Source organism: Ixodes scapularis, unplaced genomic scaffold, assembly GCF_016920785.2.
Source record: "Ixodes scapularis isolate PalLabHiFi unplaced genomic scaffold, ASM1692078v2 PGA_scaffold4__175_contigs__length_147842914, whole genome shotgun sequence".
Classification (NCBI taxonomy): Eukaryota; Metazoa; Arthropoda; class Arachnida; order Ixodida; family Ixodidae; genus Ixodes; species Ixodes scapularis.
The window spans coordinates 66,568,727-66,594,990 of NW_024609879.1; the positions used below are offsets into that span (position 1 = coordinate 66,568,727).

Below are 26,264 nucleotides of genomic sequence, written 5' to 3' on the forward strand. Positions count from 1 at the left end.
CCAGACGCTGATCTACCGAGTAAGCGTAACGTCGTGCATTGTGGATGCAACGAGCGTAGTTGACTCTCGATTTTCGCATGAATATGCGAAGCCAATTATGATGAGGCTTCGCTCCTCCGGTTGCTAGATATAGGTAGGGTTCCGTGTTTACGATAAATACCGATAAACTTCGAAACCCCATTTTACTTTATTCGGTGGAAAACCTAGAAACCCGAGTTTGATTTGTCCTTGAATAAGAAAATCCCAAGCTATGAGAGAAGAAATCGTTTTCTACAGCCCTACTTTTTGTCTGGTCGAAACACAGCCCTCGCTGAATGTGGAGGCTATGGCTGAGCTGCACTCTTGTTTCTTCGGGAGCCACGCCCGTTGTACCGCTTCACTCTCATACCGGCACCGAAACGTTTTGGCAGTATTTAGGTCACGCATATGTTGCCTGGAGATTGTGGAAACCGATGACCTTGTCCCGTCTTTTTCGAGCCCCGATAAAGGCCGATTTTTTTCCCCGACGCCAACAGTTTACACCCCAAAACACCGAATTAAAACCCCGAAAACACAAAACTTTTAGTATAAACTGCCTCGCGCCGGCAGTTATTTCTACAGTGATGTCCCTCTAATATGAACACATCCGTTTCACAAAAAAACGTTGTCTGTGAGGACGAATCAAGGTCACGCTCTCGAATAAATAATTAAACGTTGCCACAAAATCACTGTTTATTTATACAAACAAATGCAGAACCTATCGTGCGCGCAGACGCTCTGCTGCTCGATTTCTTACCTCGAAATCAAGCGTTAATGTGCTTGATTTCTGGATGCAAAGACAGGGCCTTGAGGTAGCAAGAGACAGAGAGGCATGCCTTTGCTACCTCATGGCACGTTCCTGCGGCCTTAGAAAAGCGCCTTTCGTACGCTTTATGTTTGTCATTGTCTCTTGCCGCTTCGGCTTCATGCCCGATGTAGTGAAGTGTCCTTATTTTAGCTTTATACACAAGGGCTACATATTACCTGTTTATCTTCTGGAGCGAAATGGATAATTGGGCTAGTTCGTACACTGAATCAAGAACAAGCGCATGCAAGGCGAACAAAGAACAAGACATCAACGAGCGTTACTCGCAACTGGATAATTTATTAAAAAGCACGCATGATTTGTAGAGAAAGGCAATCTCCTTATCAGATAGGTGCAGGGAAGCGTGTAACATAAGTGCGAGGGGACAGACAGTCTGCTAAACGAATGTCACTTATTTGATAATGAGTTCGCCTCGCTGTGCCGAGAGTCCGATGAAGACTACAATTGGTGCGTGTTTTTCAGTAAACAATCGAGGTGTAAGTAAAGCTGGGTGTCATTTTTTTTTTTTTATCTGTTCTTGTCTTTAAGGCGCTTGTTCTTCCTTTGAACGTTCTCGAGGTTTGCCATTCATGGCCGTGACACACATAGAAAGAAGCAAATTACTAATTTGGTTAATCCCCCGCCTATAAAAACACAAACTCAATGACATGGTAACCCAGGAGCGCGGAAAAAACGTGACGGACCACACAAAGATCCTAAAGGCTAGCCCACATGGCGCGTTTTTCAGTGCGTCTAGACGCGTGTCTCGGCTTGGCGCGCGCGCTAAGCGGGACGCGTGCGCCCAGTCGAACCACACGCAGCGCTACTGCGCAGCGCTTCGCGTCTGCGTTTCCGAAGCGTCTGCCCAACCTAGCCAGACGCGCTTAAGAAACAAAAGCAAACATTAAATGGAAATCGCGCGGTAAATAATGGCTACATGCCGTAATATTTAATTTTAGTAATAGTAAGCACTCATTTTTATTACAGCAATCCCAATGAAGCTCAATTTCACTAATTTTCATCCTTTTTAGTGCGTACGCCTCATCCACGTTTCGATACGCCATTGGCATCCGTTCCCGGACATTTCATCGAACGCCGTTTCGTCGAACGCCGTTTCATCGAAAAAATGGACGTTTCATCGAACGCCGTTTCGTCGAACGCCGTTTCATCGAATCGCTGACGGCCGTTTCATCGAATGTCTTTTATATAAAAAAGTGTGAAAGATGCTCTTTTATGCACGGATCGAGTGCATTTTTGTGTCATTCACCCATTTCATCGTCAGGTTTTTTACTGTCCAAACTTGTAGCTGTTACAATTTATTTTGATGCAAGTAACCCATGAGGATATTTGTACCGATTTTTATGTTTCTTTCGCATATTGTGCTTATCTGTTCACCCCCTCTGTACTACCCGATGTGCCTTGAGGGTATTGTAACAAATAAATAAAAAGTCGCACTCCCGGTAAGAGCGCACTCCAACTCATGGAGGCCAGAAGGCGACTTAGGTTTTGCGCAGGCGCAACAACTTTAGCCATGTGAGCCTCCTATAGCCTCTCATGTCTTTCTATTGATACTTTTTTTACTGCCCGAAGCTTGCAGTAGCTAAAGCTGAAGTGCTATTTATGAAACTACAGCGAAACATTGTATTTTTAGTTCTAAGACTCAATGAAGTCAAAAGTAAGTACGTCACTTCAAATTTTATTTGAAAACTTTCGGGGGTTCATGTGTTCGTGCGACAGCCATTCATCGTTTGTAATGATGAGCAATTGTTCTCAAAAAGTCCCCCACAGCCATGCTCCGTCGGTTCTCATAAAAAAGGCGGGCCTTTTCATTTCTTACCGCTATGGCCTTCTTCTGGCGAGGAGGCGCTTGGGAACTCGGCATCGCCTCCAGCTTGTCTTACGTCAGTTGATGTTCTGCGGCGATGCAAGTCAAAAACTTCCAGAACTCGGGATGGGCACCTCCGACCAGCTTTAGGAAGCGGGAATGCAACCCTGGCGTTCGATAAGACGGCGTTCGATTAGACGGCGTTCGATGAAACGGCTTCGATGAAACGGTGTTCGATGAAACGGCGTTCGATGAAACGGCATTCGATGAAACGGCTTCGATGAAACGGCGTTCGACGAAACGGCGTTGGATGAAATGTCCGGTCCCACATTGGCATCACCATCGCCCGCGCCAAAACATTTACAGCTGGCCGCTGGCCGCTACAGTGGTTACGTTGTTGCAGTCGTTGCCGGTAGTATTAATTTTGTACCTTTGTCTCTCGGTGTCCTTGTATTCTTTACATTTGGCCTGCGAGAGTGCAGGACGCTTTTGTACTTCGCTAGGTCCTCTCTGTTCCGCTGAAGCAGCGTCAGCCTCTCCCGCGGAACAGAGAGGATTCCCTGGACTTGTGTAAAAGGTATGATAAACTGATATCCGCGGGGGGAAGGACGTAACTACCCGTGTTCGCCCTGCTGCTAGCGTTGGCGGGGCCTAAAAGCCGTTTTTATTTAAGGCCGCGAGCGTGCAAATTTTGTAAACTCCGCGCGCGCGGGTGTGTGTGTGCGTGTGCGTGCGCGCGTGCGCTTTGCCTTGGAATGGCACAGGGCTGCTACCCGTTTTTGTGTGTATCTTTATGTTTTGAGTGTTTTATTTATTTTTCTTTCCCGTATCCCTTTCCCTACTTGGCGGCGGGCTAGCAGGCCCACCTGCGTAAGGGTCTCGACCTTTTTGCCTAGCCTCGCAGGCTGCCGAGTGGGTATCGCAATATGTGAAAATAAAAAGTATTATTATTATTATTATTATCGCCTTTGTCGCGAGGTCTGTGGCGAAAACTACAGTCCTACAGTGGAGAAAATTCAAACGCTCCTTGCAACTAGTGAACACGGCGGTTCATTGGTTGTTGCCTTCTGGACGCAGCGCGAGACGCGACGCGTGGACGCAAAATATCTGGCTCCTCCAGATACGCCGGATGCGCCAAAAAACGCTGCGTTTCGTCCCGGCGCCGGAAGTGACGTCAAAGCGCAGGCGTAGACGCGACGCAGACGCGGAGAAAAGCGCACCATGTGGGCTAGCCTTAACACAGCTTCGTGTCCGTCCCGTTTCCACCCCGCTCCTGGGTTACCATGTCAGTATTGCACGAGCTCGCCTGCTGACTTACAAATCTAAATATAGTTTTTTTTGCCCAGGTCTTATCTATTTCTCAAAAAACCAACAGACGATGGTGAAGTTCTGGCTGTACTCTGTGCCCTAAAATATTCGCTATCTATTTTTGGGGCTCCTCTTTTAGGGGACGGGGGAGTGTTGTGGATTGTCTTTAGAAGCTTCTGTCCATAATAACTGGAAAAATAATAATGTATTTACCAAGTTCGTTCCCAAAGCGGCGGTTCCATAGTCCAAACTGACGAGGCAGAATTTTATGTTGAAAGGTAGGTCCCCCCATAACGGGGTACATATTAACGGGGCATCACTGTATATATATTACTGAAATAAAGGGTTACAGCGCAGGCAAGCTGGTAAAACATCAATGTGAAATAAAAAAGCCATGGGACTAGGTACAAAAGAACACGTACCGCCTCTAATCTCAGCAGCAAAATTTATTTTCAAGCGTCTTTGTTATATAGGCCACAAATCCTCAAACTGCGTTAACGCCAACCAGCATCCACCCCACACGTGGACGAGGTCCGAGCGGTCAGAAAAGAACGTTCTCCACTTATCTTCAAAAAACGTCAACCCCACATCGGAGTGAAGTGGACGAGGACAGAGAATTAGCTACTGATTTTGAAGAAGCAGTGAACTATAATCCGCGACGGCCCTTGGGGTTCGAGCAAGCCAGCGGGCACGGAGAGAGTAACTAATGGTGAATTCCACTCGTAGATCTGGAGCGCTTTCCAAAATCCGCGAGGGAGGCGAAATTCCGCTCCGTGGGACCCGCTCCGTATCGACGAGGGGAAGATAAACTTGCATTTTTGGAGCGACCTCCCCCACACCCCTCCCCACCCCTTCTCCTTCCGCCGTTCAAAATGGCCGCTGCTCGAACTTGACCAGCCCACCAACGCCTCAGCCGGCTGATCTTTCCGACGACCAGTGACGACTTTCACTGCTTAGCTGCAGAAGTAACACGCGACACAGGCACGGCGCCCATGTCACAAATAGCGAAGACGTCCGCGTTCGGCACCGTCACATACCTTTCGGCCGCCTCGAAGCGGCGGGGCACGGACAGCGATTGCCAGCGGTGGAGTTCAGATTGCTAGTACGACTTTAATAAACACAGAGGTAACAAACCATCACTTGCGCGGTCGTTGCCTAACCACTTCTTGCTTTATTTCACGGGAAAACGCCGATGGAATGCAGTGTAAAAAGGTAAACAATCACTGGTTGCAGAATGAATAGGCCTAACCTTGCGTCTGCCTCCGGCTTTTCTGTCGTTCTCTTTTTCGTTCTTCCTCGGTGATCACAGATGTCAGCGCTTACGATTTGCCACGCTCCACATTCCCGGCTTTTTATCCCTGATCTACGCGAGGTAGAAGCGTTCGAGCCGTCCCAGTCCAGAGTAAACAACCGACGCACCCGAACAGATCCAACTCCACGACCCGACCGTGGCCCGACCGGCCCGCCGATCTCTCCAACCTCGCCGCGCATGCGCGCCGCCGATTTAGACGGAAATCACGTGGGCCGCTCTGTCAATTTCCGGAGAGATCTGTGAAATCCCGCAGAGCAAGTTCGGCGGAGTTTGGGGCGCTCCGTGGAGCGGGTACTGCCAGAGATCTACGAGCGGAAGATGACCAACTCGAGCCAGATCTGCGAGCGGAATATGCGCGCTCCAAATGGAGCGCTTTTGGAGCGCTCGAGATCTGCGAGCGGAATTCACCATAAGTATCAGTGCATCATATTTTAACCGGACGGCGCGAAAACCTCCTCCACCTGGGGGCGATAGGCGGTGCCGAAAGCGCGCGATATGCGACGTCTTTGGTCCTGGGCTTATTACTAGGGGTGTCGCGAACTTTTGTCGAACCGGATTTTTAGGTCGCACTTTCGGGGTTCGACTGGGTCGAACCGGTTCGACGAACCTTCGAACTTCTCACCAGATTCGACCGGTTCGACTTTGTGGACAGTGTGGCCAGGCCTTGATACAAGCATGTCTTGGTTTGGAGAACTTTTTTTTTGTGCAAAGGGTTATTTTATTTTATGAACAGTTGCAATTAAAAGAAACCAATTCTAATCACTGAATAAGTTATTAACTTAATTGTTTTTGTACTGTATTAACTGAAATAACCAATCAGCGGTGCCCTTAATTTATCCCTTAGCCATCACCATCCAATCCGAAACCAACTAGCCAGCCTGTCGCGCATGCGCACACGAGTCGAACCTCATTACAAGGTTCGTCGAAATTTCCACTAAAAGTTCGAAAAAGTCGAACCTGGTCGAACTCGAACCTCGGCCGGTTCGCTACACCCCTACTTATTACTGGTCAGAGCCGCCAAAGGCTTCCTTTTCGTCGAAACACAAAATATAAGTGGCGCGAACCGTTTCATTTATTTATAAAATGTAGTGTCTGTTCAGTATTTTAGATCAGAAAACAAACAAATGTAGTTTATAAAGTATGGAAACGAGAAATGGATGGATGGATGGATGAATACGGCTGAGCCCTTTGGATCGGGCGGTAGCTTACGCCACCTAGCCATTTTGTTTTACCATTTAAGCTTAGAATATTTAAATGTGAAATCTATATTCACTCCGCAGTGCAAAGAAAGTGAGGCTATGAAACCCCCTTGCCATCAGTGATTAAGAAAATACCTAGTTTTCTCTCGATTTCTGCCACCATTCACTTAATCTTTGCTTGGTAATCTCTACAGTCTTGAAATCCACTCTCCCTTCGCTGTCTCTAAAACCCAATGACTTTATTAAATCTACGTTGTCTTCGGTAGGCATAGGGTGAAGCCCTTTACAGTAGAGTATCAAATGACCCGTCGACATACCCGCCACCAAGCGGTGGAAAAGGCGGCGCATACTAGAAAGGAGTAGGGGTGTCGCGAACCGGCCGCGGTTCGAGTTCGACCAGGTTCGACTTTTTCGAACTCTTAGTGAAAAGTTCGGCGAACCTTGTATTGAGGTTCGACTCGTGTGCGCCTGCGCGACAGGCAGGCCAGTTGGCTTCGGATTGGATGGTGATGGCTAAAGGATGAATTAAGGGCAGCGCTGATTGGTTCTTTCAGTTAATTCAGAACAAAAAATTAAGTTATTAACTTCTTCATTGATAAGAATTGATTTCTTTTGATTGCGACTATTCATAAAATAAAATAACCCATTGACCCCGTAAGTGATGACGTCACAACTTGGCGTCTGGGTCCAAACAAACCGTTGCTAGGGACGTTGCTATGGACTAATGCATGGAGACTCCACACGAGGCTAGATTTTCGCTTATAAGTAAGTAAATAATTTTTTGTAAACAACCTAGCTTCTTGATATCTAATTATGAAGATGTTATTGTCATTTCAGCGTCGTATTGCAACGATGAAAGCCATTTCTGAAGTGTTCCACTCCACTTTGCTTTGGTAGCAGACGACACGACAGATTTGCTGGCCTCTGTTGCAGCGAGCGTGAATTGCGTCGGTAAACGAGCAACACAAGCAAGTGCATCGCCCTGACCGCGGAGGCTTCCGCAATGTGCGTTTTTTTCTGTGAAGAACCCAGCTTAGTTCAGAGGGGCGAAAATTCCGTAAAATCAAACCACGTCATGCAGATCAGTTACAACGACGACCTACAGTGCATTACCGGCGTAGCGCAGGCCAGCATAAGAAACAAATCGTACGCCATCGAGATAAGTCGTTTGTTATTATTATTATTGAGGTTGTCAGGTTATTAAAATATTGCATGTCTATTTTGCAACGTTTTTTTTTTTTTTTTTTGTATACATTAAATTTAGTGGATGTGCTCTTTCGGTGAAGATCTCCATCGAACCCGCGATGAGAGTACAATCTGTAATAAACTCAACTTACGTTTTTTATCCAGTTCTTTCGCGTTTTGTGGTTTTGCGGAAATCTAAAGAAACTGCAAGAATCTTTCTCCACGCGATGGTTACAATCAAGATACGAAGCACCCTTCCATAACGCGAGTCCGCAAACAAAATGTGGGATCTCTACCGATCGCCTGAAGTACTTTTCCCACGGGTGCATTGCGATCTTGCAGCCGATCATCTCGATCGACGCCCGGACTTTCGATAAACCATATTTTGCATCGCACCCCACTATGAATTCTTATAAGCGTCTGAAACTCATTATATTTCAAACAAATGCAATATCAGAATATCGTCTTTAATCACCCGATTCAGACGCCGGCGCCGGCTTGGCCGGCGGCTGTTTGGCAGACGGCATTCTTCTTGCATTCGTCGTCTGCTGCAGGCATCTTGAGGACCGGAAGTTGCAGTCGTAAATATTTCAGAAACAAGCGATTACCGACACACTTCTGTCGCAACATATATGACATTCAAGCTTTCTATATCTGTAATTTTTAGAAGTTTAAAACCTACTCTTGATTTTTGAACGTTCGGGTTTTCGTAGCGAAACCTAGCCACATGTATTTGTCCATAACAACGACCCTAGCAACGGTTTGTTTGGACCCATGACGTCACACTTACGGAGTCAATTGCATATAAAAAATGTTTTCCAAACCTAGACATGCTTGTATCAAGGTCTGGCCACAGTGTCCAAAAGTCGAACCGGTCGAATCTGGTGAAAAGTTCGAAGGTCGAACCCCGCACGTTGGACCTAAAAATCCGGTTCGACAAAAGTTCGCGACACCCCTAGAAAGGAGTAGTGGGATCAGGCGTTGGACACGGAAAGGTCCCGGACGTACGCGGCGGCGCTGCGGTCGTATAGACTGGACGATCCGACCGGCTCCGAGCGTTCCGAAGGCCTTCGGCGAACAGCTTTGTCTGGCGACTTGGCTGTTTTGCGGTATGGCAGCGTGAAGTGGCTCCCATTCCGAACTGATCTTTACCCGTGTTTGCTGTCGTTTGCGGCCAATGCAGTGTCATGCTGAATTAGTGTTTAATCGCTCAGCAAATGCAATGCGAGCTGCCCTGGCTGCCCGCTTCATACAGCCTAGCCAAAGCATGCTTTAGTGGCGCCCTCTCGCGCCGTCGACACGGAGTGCGGCAGCCGTGAGCGCTCGCTGAGAGAACCTCTAGTTAACGACCACTAAAGCGACCAAGGACGACATGAAGGAAGTTATTTTTTGCTTGTTTTGTAATTTTAATTTGCCTATAACTTTTAAAATAAAGCGAAATTCGAGAAAAGAAAAGTTTCATTCAGTTACTACGTTCAGTGCACTCAGATTTGGTGCAAATTAAAAACCAGTAAACAAGTTCTTGCAGGGCACCTTTAAGTTTTCGAACTTTCTCCTGCTTTCCAAATGAATAAAGTTTTCAGTTAGGCTTTCGTTGCCTACAGAGTAATCCACAGAAGATCCTCGCCCACAATTATTCATTTGGGAGCAATATACCCTCTAAGCTTTGCAAACATTACGAAAACAACAAAACTGAAGTACTTTAATAGTAATACATTAATATTTGTTACGCTTATCTGACAGCCTCGCTATGAAGAGAAAACAAATTCGGTGAGCTTTTCTCCGCGTCCGTCGGTTTTGCAATGAGCCTTTCTGCGGGATTCGCCTAAAACATGAAAGAGCGGTGGTGTTAGAATCGCCGAATTCTGAAATTGAAAAACACCTCGATGAGTGCACCAATTGCTTTCCAGAGTGGAGGAAAGTTGCACTGCTATACGTCGAGCAATGACTGTGCGGCCCGTGCCGTGACTGACGATGTCCCGTCTGCTATCTGGTCCAAATCTAATGTTCCCTTCCTTTTTTTATTGTGTTATTTCTTCCATTAACCAACGTGCCAAGCTGTTAAAAAGAAGCAGAGCCCACGAATAAGCGTTAAGTCTGCCCAAGACAATAGGGAATTGTAATAGACCGTTTCTCTCTTCCGCTACGGTATCCCTGAAGAAAACGCCGCAGCTGCGCATGCGCGCCGCCAGCCTATTCTGTATAGTTCAAGGTCTTTTGACGGATTACAAAGCGCTATCCGGGTGCTTAGCGGGCTGAGGAAACGGTCTACTACAATTCCCCAGTGTCCCAATCGCTTCAGTACTTGACAAAGAAAAAAAATATATATCCCGTCGAAAGGGCGATAAACGATTGTGTTGGACGCAGAGATGCGGTCTTTTCTTTTTGTTTAGGTTTTCAAGGTCAGTAGAGTGTGTCGGGACAGAGAGAGAGGGAACTTTGTAACTGCTTGGGCCTTGTCGACCTCACTGCGAGGGGGGTTTTGACGAGGGTACTTTCTGTGACTTCTTGGACCTTGTCCATGTGACTGCGTGGGGTTGACGGTTGTCGGCGCTAGCGTTGTTCGAGGAGTTGCTGCGCTCTGACGTGTGGTTATCAAGGAGATTAGACAGTCTTCATTGAGAGCAGCGTGTCCTTCCGACGCGTGAGGCCAGAGGCGCGTGTGCAAGGGTCCGCCTCCGAGCACCGCCTGCGTCTTCTGCCGGTAAGTCGGCGCCTCCGGACGCCGTCCTCCCACGACCAGGGCCTGATTCTCGACGCCTCATGGGTCCCCCCGTTGCAGGTCAGACAGCCGCACCGATGGTTTCCTGGGCACTCAACACCGTCCTGGTGGCGCTGGTCGCTGCCAGCGCGCTCGTGGCGCCCGCGGCCGCAGGCTCAGGACGGCGCTGCGGCAAGATTCTGCTCGAGTTCATGGAGTTCGTCTGCGAGGGAGAGTTCTACGATCCGTACGAAAACACCGGGCCCAAGCGGTCCCTGATCGGTGAGTCAGCCGATGTGTAGTGTTGTTTCTGCTCGGCCGCTGAACGGTGCCGTCAATGCTGCCGTCCGAGTGCCGGCAGACTTGCTAGTCTTTGTGAAAATGTGCAGGACGACGTGCCGGAAGCAGCTGGAGCCATTGCATTAGGTATATTCTGAAGAGAACCGACACTTCAGCCATCTCGTTGCTTCGACTCATTTTTGCGAACAATCTGAAGCCTCGTTTGATATGGCGGAAACTCTTTTTCCTCCGCCAGGTATGATAAATGGACCCGTCGCAAAGCCAAATAATATTGCTTGAGCTTGATGACTCGTTGTCTAAAGCTCAGGAACAAGGCCCGTTCACACACTTGTGTCTGACTACAATCAATTAAGACAAGGATGGTTTTTAATCCTTTTTCGGATGGCTTATCAACGACTCCGAAGCAGTGCATCCGGTCGTAAGCCGTCGTAAGAGGCTTAAAAACCTGTCTTCTCTTAGTTGATCATAGTCTGTCACAAGTGTGTGAACGGGCCTTAATTCTCAAGTCTTAAAGGGGTACTCCGCCGATTTTTGAGCTACCTCAACTAACTATATTTTCTGACTCCCCGGCCTTTGCCCTTTCTGGTATGCTATTTAGTATCGTGAAATTCATAATAGTTATTGCGAAATCGGCAAATGAAAATGATGCAAAAACAAACATTCAAATATACCCGCCCTTTTCAGGGCCGTGACGTCACTGGAAGTTTAGCTTGCCAGTCGGGCGAGCAGTCTAAAAAATAGAATATGCCAATCATTTGTTCCGTGCTGGAGCGCGGGGACTGGAGCGAGCTTCCAAAGCATTCATTTGACACCATGAAACTGCTTCGAATTAGTTGGGAACAAATTCTACAGTCCAAAGAGTTAACCCCTGCACTTCCAATGACGCACTTTTTCATTGTAGCCAGTAGAGACTTTCAGTTTGAAAAACACGGTGAGGACTAAAATTGTAAATTCAATAACTTCGTGAAAAAAAATTATTTTGACCTAATATTTGGGATACTATTTTGGCGATGTTGTCTGGCGAGTTTAGCAAAATTTCAAGCAAATCGGGGACCATGAAGAAATCGGCGGAGTACCCCTTTAACTGTTTCCCATTGAACCCGATCTGAACTGGGTAAGAAAAGGGCGGCGCCTGCAAGACGATTCGTGGAATGAAGTGTGAATACTTTAACATCTTTAGGTGAAAACAGCGCAACTGGATAATGACGAAAAACAAGAACAGGTCTTCGTCCTAGTCCAATGGCGCTGCTTTTACATAAAGATGTCCAATATCGACCTAGCCCAAACATACCTCTTAGAATAGTCCCGAGCGTAGGTTAGGTGGTGGCTAAGTCTGTTCGTCTTGCTTTCACCGAAGAGGTACAAAAGTGCATTTTGTCTTTCTGAACGCTATGGGGTTCCTGTCACTAACACAGGCTCTATGAATATTTGTCGTCGCCCCTTTTGTGCGAGTTTGATATCATGAGTCACGTGACTGTTCTTACGCGAAGCCCCTAAAAAGGCGACTAAAAGCGGAAAGGAGTAAAAGGTGGCTGTTGCCACGAACCAAAATATGTCCCGCAGCCAAACAGTGAAGTACACAACATAGCTCCTCGCAGTATACTTTGCTACACAGATGCTGCGTAAGAAAACAAGGCGGCCGAAATTGTATTGAACTTTTCTCACCAATTGACACCGTGTTCCGCAGGTCAGCGACTGTTTCCTCTGGTGTCCCCTGGCATCGAGAACACCGACAAGGCTCCTGCATCAGGCTTTCTACGGGCGGAGTCGGCCAGCCAGCTACTTCGGAAACGCAACTTTCAAGGCGGAATAGTGTTCGAGTGTTGCTACAAGGCGTGCAGTATCATGGAGGCCCAGAGCTACTGCCCATCATAAAGGCCTACGATCGAGCGACTGACAACGGACACTACATAAATTGATGACAAAGGGGAAAGGCCACGAGTGTCGAATGTCACTTTCGGAACCATAAATTTTTGACACTTGTATCGTGGGACATGTCAGCTGTCAAATTGCTTCGTTTTGCCCATGTCGGCAGGCGGACGCGGAGTTCCGAGGGTGTTGCCATTACGGTGCCTGAAAAGCGTCTTCGACTGGGGTGTTTAGTGTCCCGTACCGCCCTTGCACCGAGAGAGGTGCCGACCGGATGTGGCGACAAACAACGTCGGGAGCCTGCGTGTCATGTCGCGATCTTGGCGGTTGGTTGTAGAAGTTCCGGCAAAATGTACTAGCAAAATAGAGTGGCGCTGTCTTCGAGGCGTGCGAACCCCTCGCTGTTGAAGCACCCAGTCAAGGCTGTCAAGCTGCAGAGCGAGCTGCGGCAGAGCAGCTCTTCCGTGTCCACTTCCGCTGCTGTGGAACCGCCAGGAACGCGGCGGGGCGTAATTAGAGGGATCGCATTTGAGGACGCGGTCAACACACCAATCGGATACGCTTTCCAGTCGCCCCATAGCAGCCACTCTACATTCGAGTTAGTAGTGGAGTGTGGGCCCTCTCGCTTTTGGATAAAAAAACCAGAGTAGGCTTCGAGAAGGAATAGGTGGGGTGACTATGTGCCGATGGACATTTCTAAATGGACACGAGTGTGATTTCAGAAGAAAAGCTAACGCGTTATTACAGATGAAAACTCTCACAACCGGCAACCCATGAAGCATTTTAAGAGACACAGTAAACGGAGATACGAAGCACTAAATATAAGCCCGCTTCGCGTTTGTTCGGACTTCGTAAACGCTCCAGGCCATATCTTCACAGTTATTGTTTAAATATGTGAGTAAATATATAAAACAACACAAAACGCCGAGGACGCCCGGTGTTGTTCTTTCAATCTTTCTAATCTTTCAAAATACATATTCAGTGGTACGTTACCGGTATGCGCGCCGCCAAAGTATTCTAATATGTCCCTGAAAACAGCGTGCGCACATCCCTTCCTGGAATCACTGCTTGTAATGAACTATGTATCCAGGAAAATACAAACCGTATATATTCTTTAAAAAATACTCGGAGAAAAAAAAAAAAAAAGGGAGCGCTTTACCGTACGAGCTACAGGGCAGAGTCAGTGTGATTTCTCACTTCAGGCTCACACTCATACTTTCGCTGTGCTTCTATCAGAGCTAAAATGGAGTTTAGCTTCACCCACCGTTGTAGCACCCATCATGGTCGAATCTTCCGGCCAGTAGTGCACCATGACAGAAAAGTCGTAAACTGGTAAGCAAGCGTCTTGTCTCACTGTCAGTACTCCACTTTGGTTAAACAAGGAGAGAGAACACGGAGGGAAGGAAGGAAAAAGAAAACGCGTCTTCTGTGAAGGTGCGAGCTGGGGATGTGTTTTCCCATCAACTCTTCTGCCATCTCGCAGGTTATGAGTGCCACAACTTTTTCCTTTAGCAGACAGCCTATGTCCACTTTAGCTAAGGTGGATATAGGTGGGAGGAGCTTACCCTAACTTCTAAATTTGTTACAGACTATAGCAAATTTACCTTCAACAACCACATAGCCAACTCTTTTTTTTTTTTGTAAAATAATGTTTTTTTTTTATATTCAGCATAGTGCGAGTTTGAGGAAACTTAAGCGGTACAGTTATTCGCAGCAAATGCCTTTTGAAAGCTTTAGACACTAGTATAAGGAAGGAATTGTGTTATGGCAAAGAACTTTGCTATGTAGCTCCTTCAAAGACTATGCGGAGAGCAAGTCGTCTGCTTCTTCCCAGGGGTTGCGAGGATGCAGCATCGCCGAGCTCTTATTGGTTGATTGAAAAAAAAATATAGTGGGTAGACCTCAAGGCATCTAGCATTGAGGCATACCCACTATCCTTTCAATCAAAGCCAATCAGAGCCCGGCGTCGTTCTGACGTCAGCACAACTCCGGCGAAAGAGGCAGACGACTTGCTTTCCGCTTAGTCGTACCCGTGTTACTCTTACCGGCTGCGCAGCAACGCTGCCGGTCGTAAGCAGTCGCAAGAAGCTTAAAAACCGGTCTTGCATGTATTAATCGGTCGTACACTTGCCACATGTTAAGAGTAACGTTCACACTCTTGCAACCGAGTACGACTGAGAGAGACAATACCGGTTTTTAAAACTCTGGCGACGTCTTACTACCGGATGCGCTGCTGCTGAGCTGGTCCTATTACGTCGCCAGAGGGTGAAAAGCCGGTTTTGTCTCTCTCAGTCGTACTCGGTCGCAAGAGTGTGAACGGCGCTTGGGGACCAGAGTCCAAATCCGGTTATTAAGCTTTTCCTGGCGGTCTACGACCGGCACCGCAGCAGCAGCGCCGCCGGTCGTCAGCGGTCGCAATAGGCCTAAAAACCGGCGTTGTCTAAGTCGTTGTCAAATGCAAGTGTGTCAAGGCCCGTTTACACACTTGCGACAAACTACGACCCACTCACACGAGACCGGCTTTTAAGCCCCTTGTGACGGCTTACGACCGGATGCGCCGCTGCGGAGCCGGTCGCAAGCCGCCACAAGGGTATGAAAAAGCGGTCTTGCCTCAGTCGGTCGTAGTTGGTCGCAAGTGTGTGAACGGACCTTTAAAACCGCGTTTGTCGGCGTCTGTTTCAGATGAACGCTGCTGTTTTGCTGCTGCTGTGCGCCACCGCACTGCTCAGCAGTCATCGGGGGGCGTCGGCTCGCTCAAGCGTGGAGAAGAGGAACAACCGCTACTGCGGCAGCAACCTGAACCGCGTGCTCGACTTCCTCTGTGAAGAGTACTACGATCCGACCCAGAAGCGGCACACGGGCTACAGACCGGCCCACGACCTGCCGGCCGCACGTAAGTTTTTTTGTTTTACATGTATATTTAGTCTTCCGCCTCGCTGAAAGCCCCTCACTTTAGGTCTGTTGTACACGAGTAAAACAAAAACCAATTTTAAAGTTGTTTCGATCATTGTGACAAGCAAAAGCAGGTAGGCACGCGAGCTGAAGCGAGGGGATAAATAGAAGACGGACAGACACGAAACTTCGGAGCCTCGTGTCTGTCCACCCCTTTTTTGTCTCCTCGCTCCAGGGTTGCCAGGTCTGCCCTGACAACCTCGGAGAGGACAAAAAGTTCGCGCATTCGTCGTGCGTGCGTTATTATGTGTCACGCTTGATTACGGAAGGTTTTCGATGGTTTCGGATGCGTTGCACGCGCAGTACACTCGTGTACTCTCCGCGATTAGTAAAATGATCAGACACGAGTTAAAATGGATCAGTGACGTCTTAAGATACTACCGAGAGCTACGCTTCGCCTTTTGGAAGCCACCTGGGCGCACCGGCAGTCCCCTACTGCCGTAGACTGCCTTGAGCCTGTACTTAGACCAGACCCCGAAACTCGACCAGGTAAATTTTCGTGGTTTATCCGTATTAGCTCTAACAAGTTTGCGTGGCGCCCCTTACAGCGAACCGTGGTGACGTCACGGCGAGGAAATAAATTTTTCCCTGACTCGCGGCGCTCGCCTTCTGGAGGCTGGGACGACGTTAGCTGTCGGCACGCTCGTTTCTAATTACTATTATTATTATTTTTTTTTTTTTTGTGAGCGTTTCCCGTGGGAAGTGGGAATTTTCATAGGTGGTTTTATTGAGATATGGCGTGTAGCTAAAGGCAACATTTCAACGAACAATTCAGGTAAGGTTGACAGGGCAGGCGGCGCATGAAACACGGCTGCTATATGAAAAAGGAAGAAATCAGGTAACACTTGCAGGAACATTACGATAGATTCATATCTCACACAATCAATGCTGCTGATGGTCTATACTACTTCGTTTTTTTGTTTTGTTTTTTATTTGTATTTCTGGTTCTAAACAAAAGCGCCGAAGTCGAAAAGCTGCATGCTGCTCAAGCAACATGTTAAATATAGTCTGGGCCGTGGAGAGAAAATCACAGGTGAGAACACCCATGTCCAGGGTACAGGTGCAAAATAAAGAAATAAGGAACAGAGGAATATACAAGTTATTCATTTATACCTGTTTATATTGCTCGCCTTTGACCTTTGATGGATTCGGGTAGTATTTCAATGTACTCCACTCGACGAAGAAAGGGTAAAAGCACTGGCGAGCTGCTGAAGAACTTCCATCGTAAACCGGAGACTTGTTGTTCTGTCCGTTTTTTTTTTCTTTTTTTGCCGCGTTTTTGTTTTACAATGGAAGCACTCCACTCAGCTGGTGGTATCTCTGGACTTACTTATAATGTCCCTCAAGTAATATATAACAAACGTGAGTGCAGATGTCTAGCCCGTTATTATTCCATTCTTGACAATTTACGGCTTACAGGCTCTAAAATTAATATTTTAGTTAAAGGGACGATGAAGACGATTTTATTTAATTTTTTAAATGGTGTTCTTATGCTTCTTAGGAACATAGCATGCTGCCTATTTTTTGTAGACATTTGTGACGCGTATTTCTGTGTTTACGAAAGAAGTAAAGAAATCGAAACTGAAGATCTCCACTCTCGCTTCTGGGCGTCCGAAAACGGAGGTGACGTAGGGAGTGACGTCAAGTGTGAATAGTCGGTATCGGTAGTATTTAGGAGATCGAGACTCTGGTTACCGCGGTGGATTATAGCAGCGCGCTGGCGCTGTGGCGCAGTCGTTTCGTCGAATCTGTCAACATGGACGGCAATGCCGCTCTCGCGAGCGAGTTTGAGCTTCCGTTCAGTGACCCAACACAATCGTGGTTATTCAAGCGGAAATTAGAACAGAATCGCGAACCAAAATGTGACTGAGGGCACGTCTGTCGTTTCGACCGATCGCTGACGCGTCTCTTGTGACGTCGCGCTTCTTGGCCCGGATCGGTCACGTGAGCTCCGCTTCTCCTGGCTTCTCCCGCAACTCTCGGGGCGTCGCCCCAGTCGATCCCGGCACGATTATTACTGCGACTGTTTAATTGATTTGCGCGGCACACAAGCTCTGGTTTCGGCTGAAATTCGGGTAACGTGGCCCGAGACGTGCCTGGAACCCAGTTCAAACGCCAAAAAGATGTCCGAAATCGCCTACATTGTCCCTTTAAAGGGCAACTCCGCTACATTTTTTTATATTTAGAAAACTATGTAGCCCTCTTCAGTATCATATAGGAAGACCCCATGTCAAATATTACGATCTAATTCCGTTTATATATGTAATAAACTGGCCAGCAAACCTTCAAGCGAGCCAAGTCGCCGAAATCTGCCAGCTCTAGCGTGCGGCGCGAGGCGCAATCGTCAGCGCAGTCAATAGGGAGTTTTCGTAGATCGTTTTCGTCGTCCCGCAAGGCCCTCCGCAACCCGCTACGATAGCGGGAACTCCACAGTCAAGGCTATCGGCGCGCAGGCGCAGTAGCAACTTCTTCGTTGCGGAACGCTTAGCGGAGAGGGCAACGCGGTCTACGAAAACTCCCTAATGCCACGGAGTTGGAGCAGCCGACATTGAGCCACTACGTCAGAGGCATGACTACGTCATTCTCACGTTTTGTTTGTTTTTACTTCTCTGAGCGAAATTGAACGATGACGTCATGAGTTTCTCCTCCCGGTGTTGGCTCAACGGCGTCCACGTGATCACCGTAACGCGGATGCGCTAGTTTGCGCTGCCCTGGGCGCTTATCGGTCTGCTTCTCCGCTCACCTTCTCCTCTTTTGTCTCTTCCCTTCCCCTTCTCCCCCGGGCCATCACCGTCCACGCCATGCGAAGCGACCTGCTCGCGCGTCGTGTGTCCTGTTTCTCGCTCCCTCCCGATCGTCACAAGACCACGTGGTTCGACGTGACGTGCCATGACACTGACGACCCGAGACCAATGTTGCCTGACGCAACCGAAGTTTCGGTTTCGGTATCAGCTGATGTTTAAATCAGGATTACACAAATAATATTCCACATTTCGCGAATCCGAAGACGTAGAGTTGTTTAGTAGTGCTTTGTGAATTTGAATCACATGTAAGCCTGAATTTTTCGGAATTGAGCGGAGTTGTCCTTTAAATAAAATTGTCCAGAAGCTTTTCTCAATCACACTGCCACCCTCCACAGGTTCCCGATTTTCTGCAACCAGTGCAGCATCTTCTAACTGGGCAGCCGTTCCAATACTCGCTGTTCCTCCTGCAGGGAGGGAACCGCTGTGCAAATTGCGCCATTGTGTGCCTAATGACTTTTAATGCGGCACGCTGATACAAAAATATAAATAACGAAATTGCGCCAAGGTGCACCCAAACTGAAATTATAAACGAGCCCCGTCAAAATGAGCCGTCTCGCATTTTCTGTTGCCAACATTGACATTGGAACTTCCGGCACAAAGGGAACGCCGTTGGATCCGAATCCGATGCTCTGTATCCGAAGGCCGCTGGCATGGTTATACTTCGTTTCAGCTTACAGTTGTTACGGCATCACCAGCGGCTTACCAACTTGTCTTTGATTGGGGGGGGGTGGGGGGGGGGGGGCAAACCACACCCTCCCCCCCTCTTCCGCGTCGGGGGGTGGTGCCCGTGGTATCTCTTGGGCGCCGACGGACAGTGTTTGCCCTGCCCAGTGCGACTGTTTCGGGGGGGAGGGGGGGAGCAAAACACATGAATGCCCCCCCCCCCCCCCCCGCTCTGAGAACTGGGGGGAGGGGGGGCGGAGTCCTCCTCCTGACGTCACGGTATACACCTCACCCAGTCTGGGCGTGGCGACCGCAGCTACGCTTGTGTTCGCCTCTCGGGGCTAATACTACACCAAAAACACTGAACCGTTACTCATCTGTTTTCTGTCTACGCAGTACCCGTCTGGTTCCCCGTGCTCGACGCCAACGGAGACTCCAAACTGGGCTTCATGGAGGCCAAGGCGGCCCTGCAGCTGCTGCGACCTTCCGTTCACTACGGCCGCCATACCCGGGGAATCGTCGAGGAATGCTGCCACAAGAGCTGCTCGACCCTGGAGCTTCTCGCGTACTGCAAGACTCCCCGGAACAACGCCGACCTGCAGGTCTCCTCCGACGACAACACAGCCTAAGGGATGTCTTCGAGACACTCTTCTTCCACGGGTGGTGTCCGGCGGTCAGCGAGAGCTACGAGATTTGTAATCTGAGACTGAGGAATACGACAAATGTCTCAGGAGTAAGGCAAAAACGCCAACTGTAACGTCCAGAGAACGTACCAGTTTTATGACGTGTCGCGTGAAATTTCCCACGGCCATCTAAAGGTCCTCTGTTGTACAAGTCAAACTGATAATTCTCACAAAGACTTCGTTTCACCATAAACCCGCGAGCAATTAAAGTTTGTATAAAAATACGGACACACATATTAAAAGTGTGAGGTCATGCGTATTCACTGCTCTTTATTGAATTAGCGGGTGCAGTAGACACACAGAAACATGACAAACGCCGTGACGTTTGCGTTTTTAAGGCTGCTTAACTGACTCAATCGGCTCGTCGCGTTCACTGCGCTCGAACTTTAAATAGAATGAAGCATCGGAAGGGGCATAGGACTTTCCATGGAACGAGCGTAAAGTGCCAGGACTTGCACATAGATTAAGAAATTTCGTGGACGTTTTTGCTTTAATTTGTTTTGTCAGGACACAACACCGAATTGCCGTTCTTCCCCGATTTTAATTTACCAAGCATGTATTGATACCACTGACCTGCCTATTGTGAATTTTTACATCAGACGTCTCTTCTTTTACGTTGCGTGAATGAGGAACGCGTTTTTTTACTGTGAAAATATATATTCTGCTTTATCAATTCAAGCCTGCGTGGTGGCAAGACGTGGAGACTACATGAGTTCGATGATCGAGTTGCCCGTGCGCTTGTTGTTATCGATCTGAACGGGAATGTTCAGATCGGAAACTCCAAAAACTGTTCATTTGACCATCCGCTCTCTCTATGATTGTGTCTTGGCAGAGCCTCAAAAGTATTTCAGGATTTCTGGTCAGTGGCGTGACTAAGGGGGAGTGGGAAAGGGGGGGGGGGGGAGGGGCAGTTGTCGCGGCGGGCCACCGCCCCAGGTGCCACTGGCTTTAGTGACACCATGTACTGCCTCTGGTACAGTTTAGCTGGTTTTGATTATCAGGTGAGCTATACTGCCGGTGACGAAAACAATCATTGGAGAAGGGGGACGAAGGTCAACCACAAATTTCCGAATACAGCTAGGTGACTGGTGCGTGAACTGTTTGGAGATTTGTGTTTGTCCTTTGTTCCCCTTCTCCAGGGATTATTTTCGTCATTCTTGTCGAGCTCGCCTGCGCCTTTGCATTTAATTGCATTATAATCACGAGCTATACTCCGAATGTTTTATTCACGATTGATGATAAACACAATCGCCCACCGTAACTGCCGTCCACTTGATAATTTCGTTGAAGTTCTAAGATGTTTAGCTGATCTAATGTTCGTAAGCCTCTAGATAGAAAACATATGTCTGACTTTTATTGCGTATTTGAATCTCAGCATGTACCAAAAAAAATGACGTGGACGTTGATTGTGAATGAATGAAGTACAAATACCGACTGACGACGAGAACGCTGTTCGTGAAGCACAAAGTATTTGAAAGAGTGCCACAGCCGAGGTGCCACCGTATACGTATGCCTTTGTTTTTATCCAGCTTTTAACATCGCGTTGAACAGTACGTGCTCGCCGTTTTCTAGAACTTGCCGACATAGCTGATATTCTTCTATTACATTTTGTTGAGTCATTCCGTTGACGTGGTCCTCTCCCTCTGTATCGACCGTGTCTCTGAAAATAAAGAGTGAGAAGCTTGAAACATTGTATTCTAAACGTTCCAGTGACTTGGAGGGGGGAAAGGTGGGAGGGGTAAAAAATGTTGGTTAATACCATCCAGGAGAAAAGGTGCTTGTATTGCGCCATTGTAAATGAATTCTCGACCTTCTGGTAAGTCTACCTGGACATTGTGGAGAAGAAAAGAACATATTCAACAAAATTCGGTCTTTCCACCGTGAACTGCAGCTCATGTGCTGCTGATATATAATCAACGTTCCTAGGCTGTTTGATAAATCTTTGCGAAAGAGCAAATAATTATGTCATCAACATATCTTTAAGCAATACGTGTATATGACGACTCTTGCAACCTATTAGACACACATGCAGTGCTTAAAGGGGCCCTGCAATCATATTTAAGCGTCTACCTTTTTTTGCGGTTTTTGGTCTCTTGAAGTTCGGGCAAGCCAGCGGGCACGGAGAGAGTAACTAAATATCAGTGCGTCATATTTTAACCGGACGACGCGGAAACCTCCTCCACCGACGAGGGCGACCCGCGTTACCGAAAGCGCGCAAAATGTGACGTCTTTGGTCCTGGGCTTACTACTGGTCAGAGCCGCTAAAAGCTTCTTCTTAGTCGAAATACAAAATATAAGTGTCGCGAACCGTTTCAATTACTTATAAAAGTAGTTTTTGTTCACTATTTTAGATGAAAAAAGAAACAAATGCAGTTTATAAAGTACGGAAGCAAGAAATGATCCGTCGACATACCCGCCACCAAGCGGTGGAAAAGGCGGCGCATACTAGAAAGAAGTAGTGGGATCAGGCGCCGACACAGAAAGGTCCCGGATGTACGCGGCAGCGCTGCGGTCGTATGGGCAGGAGGATCCGACCGGCTCCAAGCCTTCTGAAAACCGTCGGCGAGATGCTTTGTCTTGCGGTTTGGTCGTTTCGCAGTATGGCAGCGCGAAGTGGCTCCCACTCTGAACTGATCTTTACCCAGTGTTTGCTGTCGTTTGTGGCCAATGAAGTGTCATGCCGAATTAGTGTTTAACCACGCAGCAAAGGCAATAAGAGCCGCTTTGGCTGCCCGCTGCACGCAGCCTGTCCAGAACATGCTTTAGTGGCGCCCTCTCGCGCCGTCGACACGGAATGCGGCAGCTGTGAGCGCTCGCGATGAGCTCACTACCCCTCCCTAGTTCACGGCCGCTCAAGCACCCAAGGACGTCATGAGGGAGGTTATTTTTTGCTTGTTTTTGTAATTTTGATTTGCCTATAACTTTTAAAATAAAGCGAATTTCAAGAAAATAAAAGTTACACTAAGTTACTACGTTCAGTGCGCTCAGGCTTGGTGCAAATTAAAAATTAGTAAAAAAGTGCTTGCCCTTTAAAGTATCCCACCGGTGGCAGATTATCTCTGGTGCGGTCGTCTTGGGGGAGGCAGTTGGGGGATATTGTTTTTTAAACAGCTTGCTTTGAAATGAATAATGTGCACATGCATCCAAACACTAACACGGCGTTTGTTTATGGCAGCCGAGCGCTGCGTCACAAACAAGCCCAAATAATTCATATGGTACCCATGGGTTTAGTTCTCATTTTCGCTGTCAGTGGCGCGACGGTTCAATCTACTCCCCAAATGGAACGCAGACCTCCTGTCGAAATCCGTCGGGGGTCTCAGATCCCCCGAGACCCCCCTGACTCTAGCCAATGCTGGCCAACACGATTCAAGGAGTTTAGGTGAAGTTCAGCTAACGCTGACGCTACAGACAACCCAACTCTTTAAAAAAATTAATCTTTTTCCTTCATACTCTACAACCTTCGACTGGAGGTTATAATTAGAAATAGAAAGAAAACTATCTACGGAAACGTCTGATTGTGAACCAAATTCAGCTCCAGTACCTCTTTCACCCTATTCAGTAGACGGCTCTTCCAGTGAGTAATAAAATCCTAAAAGCGTCCATCAAAAAAAATAAAAAAATGGTACACTCCCTTTTATGATGATCCTTGAGTAGTTCAGTCAACTCGTTTGAATCCCTTAGTGACAGCGATTGATTTAGATGAACATGTCCTAAACCTTTCCGACGAAACGCGGAAACAACTTCCTGCCATGTTGCAGTTTCATCAAAAACCACCCGAAGTGTCATTTTTGGTTTATGATATTTTAGGAAAAACTCTAAATTCAACACCGGCCTTGAGGATTCCCACATTTTATTTTTTTTTTTTTTTTTTTTTGCTTGACATTTGAAGTCGTCTTCTTGAAGGATTGCATTTATACTCTTCCTTATTTTCCCTACGCTACTGCCCATTCATGATTGAAACGAAGAGTTTATGTTTGTCTTTGCTTTCGTCTGAAAGTATGACTCAAGAATAATAGCCAATCTCCCGAGCTTATCTGTTTGTAACAATTGTAATGGCCTAGTTTTTTAGCTCATTTCTGACTGCATTAACCTCGTGGAAATCTATACTCTCACTCGGGTACGCATTGCCCACAACGTTTTTCCTTTTACCGACAGCAAGATCTACAAACACTGCTTTCTCATTAAGACTGACCATCCTCGCAACTGTCTGTATAGATGATAAAACACCCAACCTTGGTGGTTTTACAGTTTCGCAATGCGTAGGTCTCTTTTCCAACGCTTGTTGCGTCTTTTCAGTTAAAGGTTCACCACTCACCCATGTGCACTTTGGCCCATGTGGTGAACACTGGATCCCGAGACGATTGTAACATATAATCACAAAACGTGAATTTCTACCTCCTTCCTTTTGAGACTTCCCCTTAATACTATTCACAGCATGCCTTCGTTTGGCATACCAAACTCTGTTGAAGTGATGTTGCTCCATTGATTGTAATCCTTGTTACGTTTGAAATCGCATCCCAGGAGGGGGACCAACACTTTGTCACATGCGCCGCGGATTTCTTGAATCCGGCGACTTGAGGCAAATTACTGTGCTTTAAGGTTCTTCTTGATGTTCCATAACATTTCAGATGTTGAAATATGCTTGAGAGGCTCTCTCTAGCTCCCATCCCCCCCCCCCCCCCCAGCCCAACCCACACACACCCACCCACACCTCCGACAGCCGTGGTTGGGAAAGACCCCTAGCTGTGGTCGCGTTGTGCGGACACGATTTCTTGCCTCCCCACTGACGCCGCCAAGGTTCCGTTCTCGTGTGTCTGCTGCACTACAGAACAGCTCCCGTACGTATACTCTCGCTACTTCCACCGAAGACGCAGTCGCGGGCGCCATCGTTCTCAAAAAGCGTTTCAACAAAAAAAACTTAAAACGAAAACGTCTTTGTATTCTTCAACCCATGCAACATCTCGCACAATCGTTCCACCAAAGCAAACATCTTAAGCACGTCTCCTACGTCGATTTCACTGAAAGCAAAGAACCCACTTGAAACATTGTACAGCTTACTGGTTGAAAATCAATCTCCGTCAACCTGCCTTTCAACAACGCAGCAGCTACGGCTGTTAATCGCAGCACACTTTGTCTGATCGTTTGCATTTCTTTTTTTTTCTTTTTTTTTGTTGCAGGAACGGCGTTGCAACCGGAAATCGCAACCAGAGATAGCTCCATTTGAAACGGGCTGTACTTTAAAAAATATGATTAACAAAAATATCTGGAACATTGTGCAGTTTTTTATCAACCGTTACAAAGGCGATGCTGATCAGCGTTCTCCACCAGTGGATGACGTATTCGTAAATTTCAGCGATTGTGGTACCGCGGTAGGATGATTGGCTTCACAATAAAAAGCTTGCTTACACCTCCTTCATAATGCCGCGCGCGGGGCCGATCATGCAGCGCTCGGTCACGGAAGTCTAGAAGATTCGCGTTTACTCCTACTCGAAAGGTAACTTCTATCATTTCATCCTAGTTCCTTGGTCTCGAAAGTGCCTGTTCATTCTCACCCCCAACGCTCGAAGTTCGAACCTTCTGGGCCGAATTTTCGCGATGCCGATGCTCACTAGATAAGGAGCTGCGCGCGACCTTGTCGGGTCAGTCTCACTCTCGCTTGCTGTTACTCCGTCAAATCGCCTCCCGCTTTTCTGCTGCCTCGACGCTCATTCTTTATTTTGCTTGGCACAAGTTCGTCGATTAAAGCTTTCAGTTGACTCTTCATCCTCTCATCAGCTTCATTCCTGACACGAAGGAAGCGCTTTCATATCGCTCGTGTAGGACAAAATTACAAATTCTCACGCGTCGTAAACCCGACCTTGTACTGAATGTGTTCAACGACGATCATCCAGATGACAGCGATCCAGACAGGCGCCAGAGTGTGCTGCCATTTCGAGTGATGCTGCTGCATCTTAACGATTTCGCCATGTTCGGGTGTGCTGGGGGCAGATCACCGGGGTGCGTGAATGTGGACCCACGACCAACCCCACACCTACGACCACTCCATCTGAGCGCTCCCTATAGAAGAGCCTGCTCCCGGCTGAGGGCCGAGTTTTAGCGCCGCCTAGTCAGAGGCGTTCTGACTGGGCGGCACAGAAACTCGGTCCTTCTACCTCGTCGGGTTCTTCTGTTATCCGTGGGTGCGTGCCAGCTGATCGCGCTTTCTGGTTTCAAGCGGGTTCAAGCTGTAAAATGTTTTTATCTGTGTAAAGGATACTGAAGAACTCCAATTCGCTAATTAGTTTGCTTTTTTTTTAGTTTGCGCAGCCAACACCAGATGATATTGGCTGCGCCCGCGCGCCGACAACGCCATAGGGGCCAACACAACCTGGTGCAGCGCACGCAGAAAAGACGAAAAAAAAAATCCGAGTTCCAGGCCCCGCCACCAGGCGCCGCTAAAACTCGGCCCTCCGGGAGTGGCTAGAGAATGTGCAGAGGGAGTGGTCGTAAGTATAGAGTAGGTCGAGTGTACAGCAACCAAAAAATGCAGTATCCATGACGAGGTCTATGACGTGTGGACATGTGAAAAAGAAAGACGTTGGCGCGGCAGTGGATTGCATGGGTTGCTCGGATAAAGGTGTGTTATTTCTGTGCAGCTGAA

At 47.8% G+C, this 26,264-nt stretch overlaps 1 protein-coding gene across 4 annotated transcripts in view; it reads left to right on the top strand.

The window, feature by feature from the left end:
• The window catches only part of LOC120844741 (insulin), a 48,236-nt gene extending 26,922 nt beyond the window's left edge, over positions 1-21,314 (top strand). Inside the window, exons 1-3 of one of the 4 annotated variants that reach the window (XM_040216671.3) lie at positions 10,218-10,356; positions 10,435-10,635; positions 12,341-12,643. In XM_040216671.3, coding sequence (XP_040072605.1) covers positions 10,452-10,635; positions 12,341-12,528 — 372 coding nt within the window. In that variant the 5' untranslated portion in view covers positions 10,218-10,356; positions 10,435-10,451 and the 3' untranslated portion in view covers positions 12,529-12,643. Of the gene's footprint in view, positions 1-10,217; positions 10,357-10,415; positions 10,636-12,340; positions 12,644-15,204; positions 15,416-19,337 lie in introns of those variants that run through there. The other 3 variants (XM_040216668.3, XM_040216670.1, XM_040216669.1) reach the window with 3 other exon arrangements.
• The last annotated feature ends 4,950 nt before the right edge of the window (positions 21,315-26,264 follow it).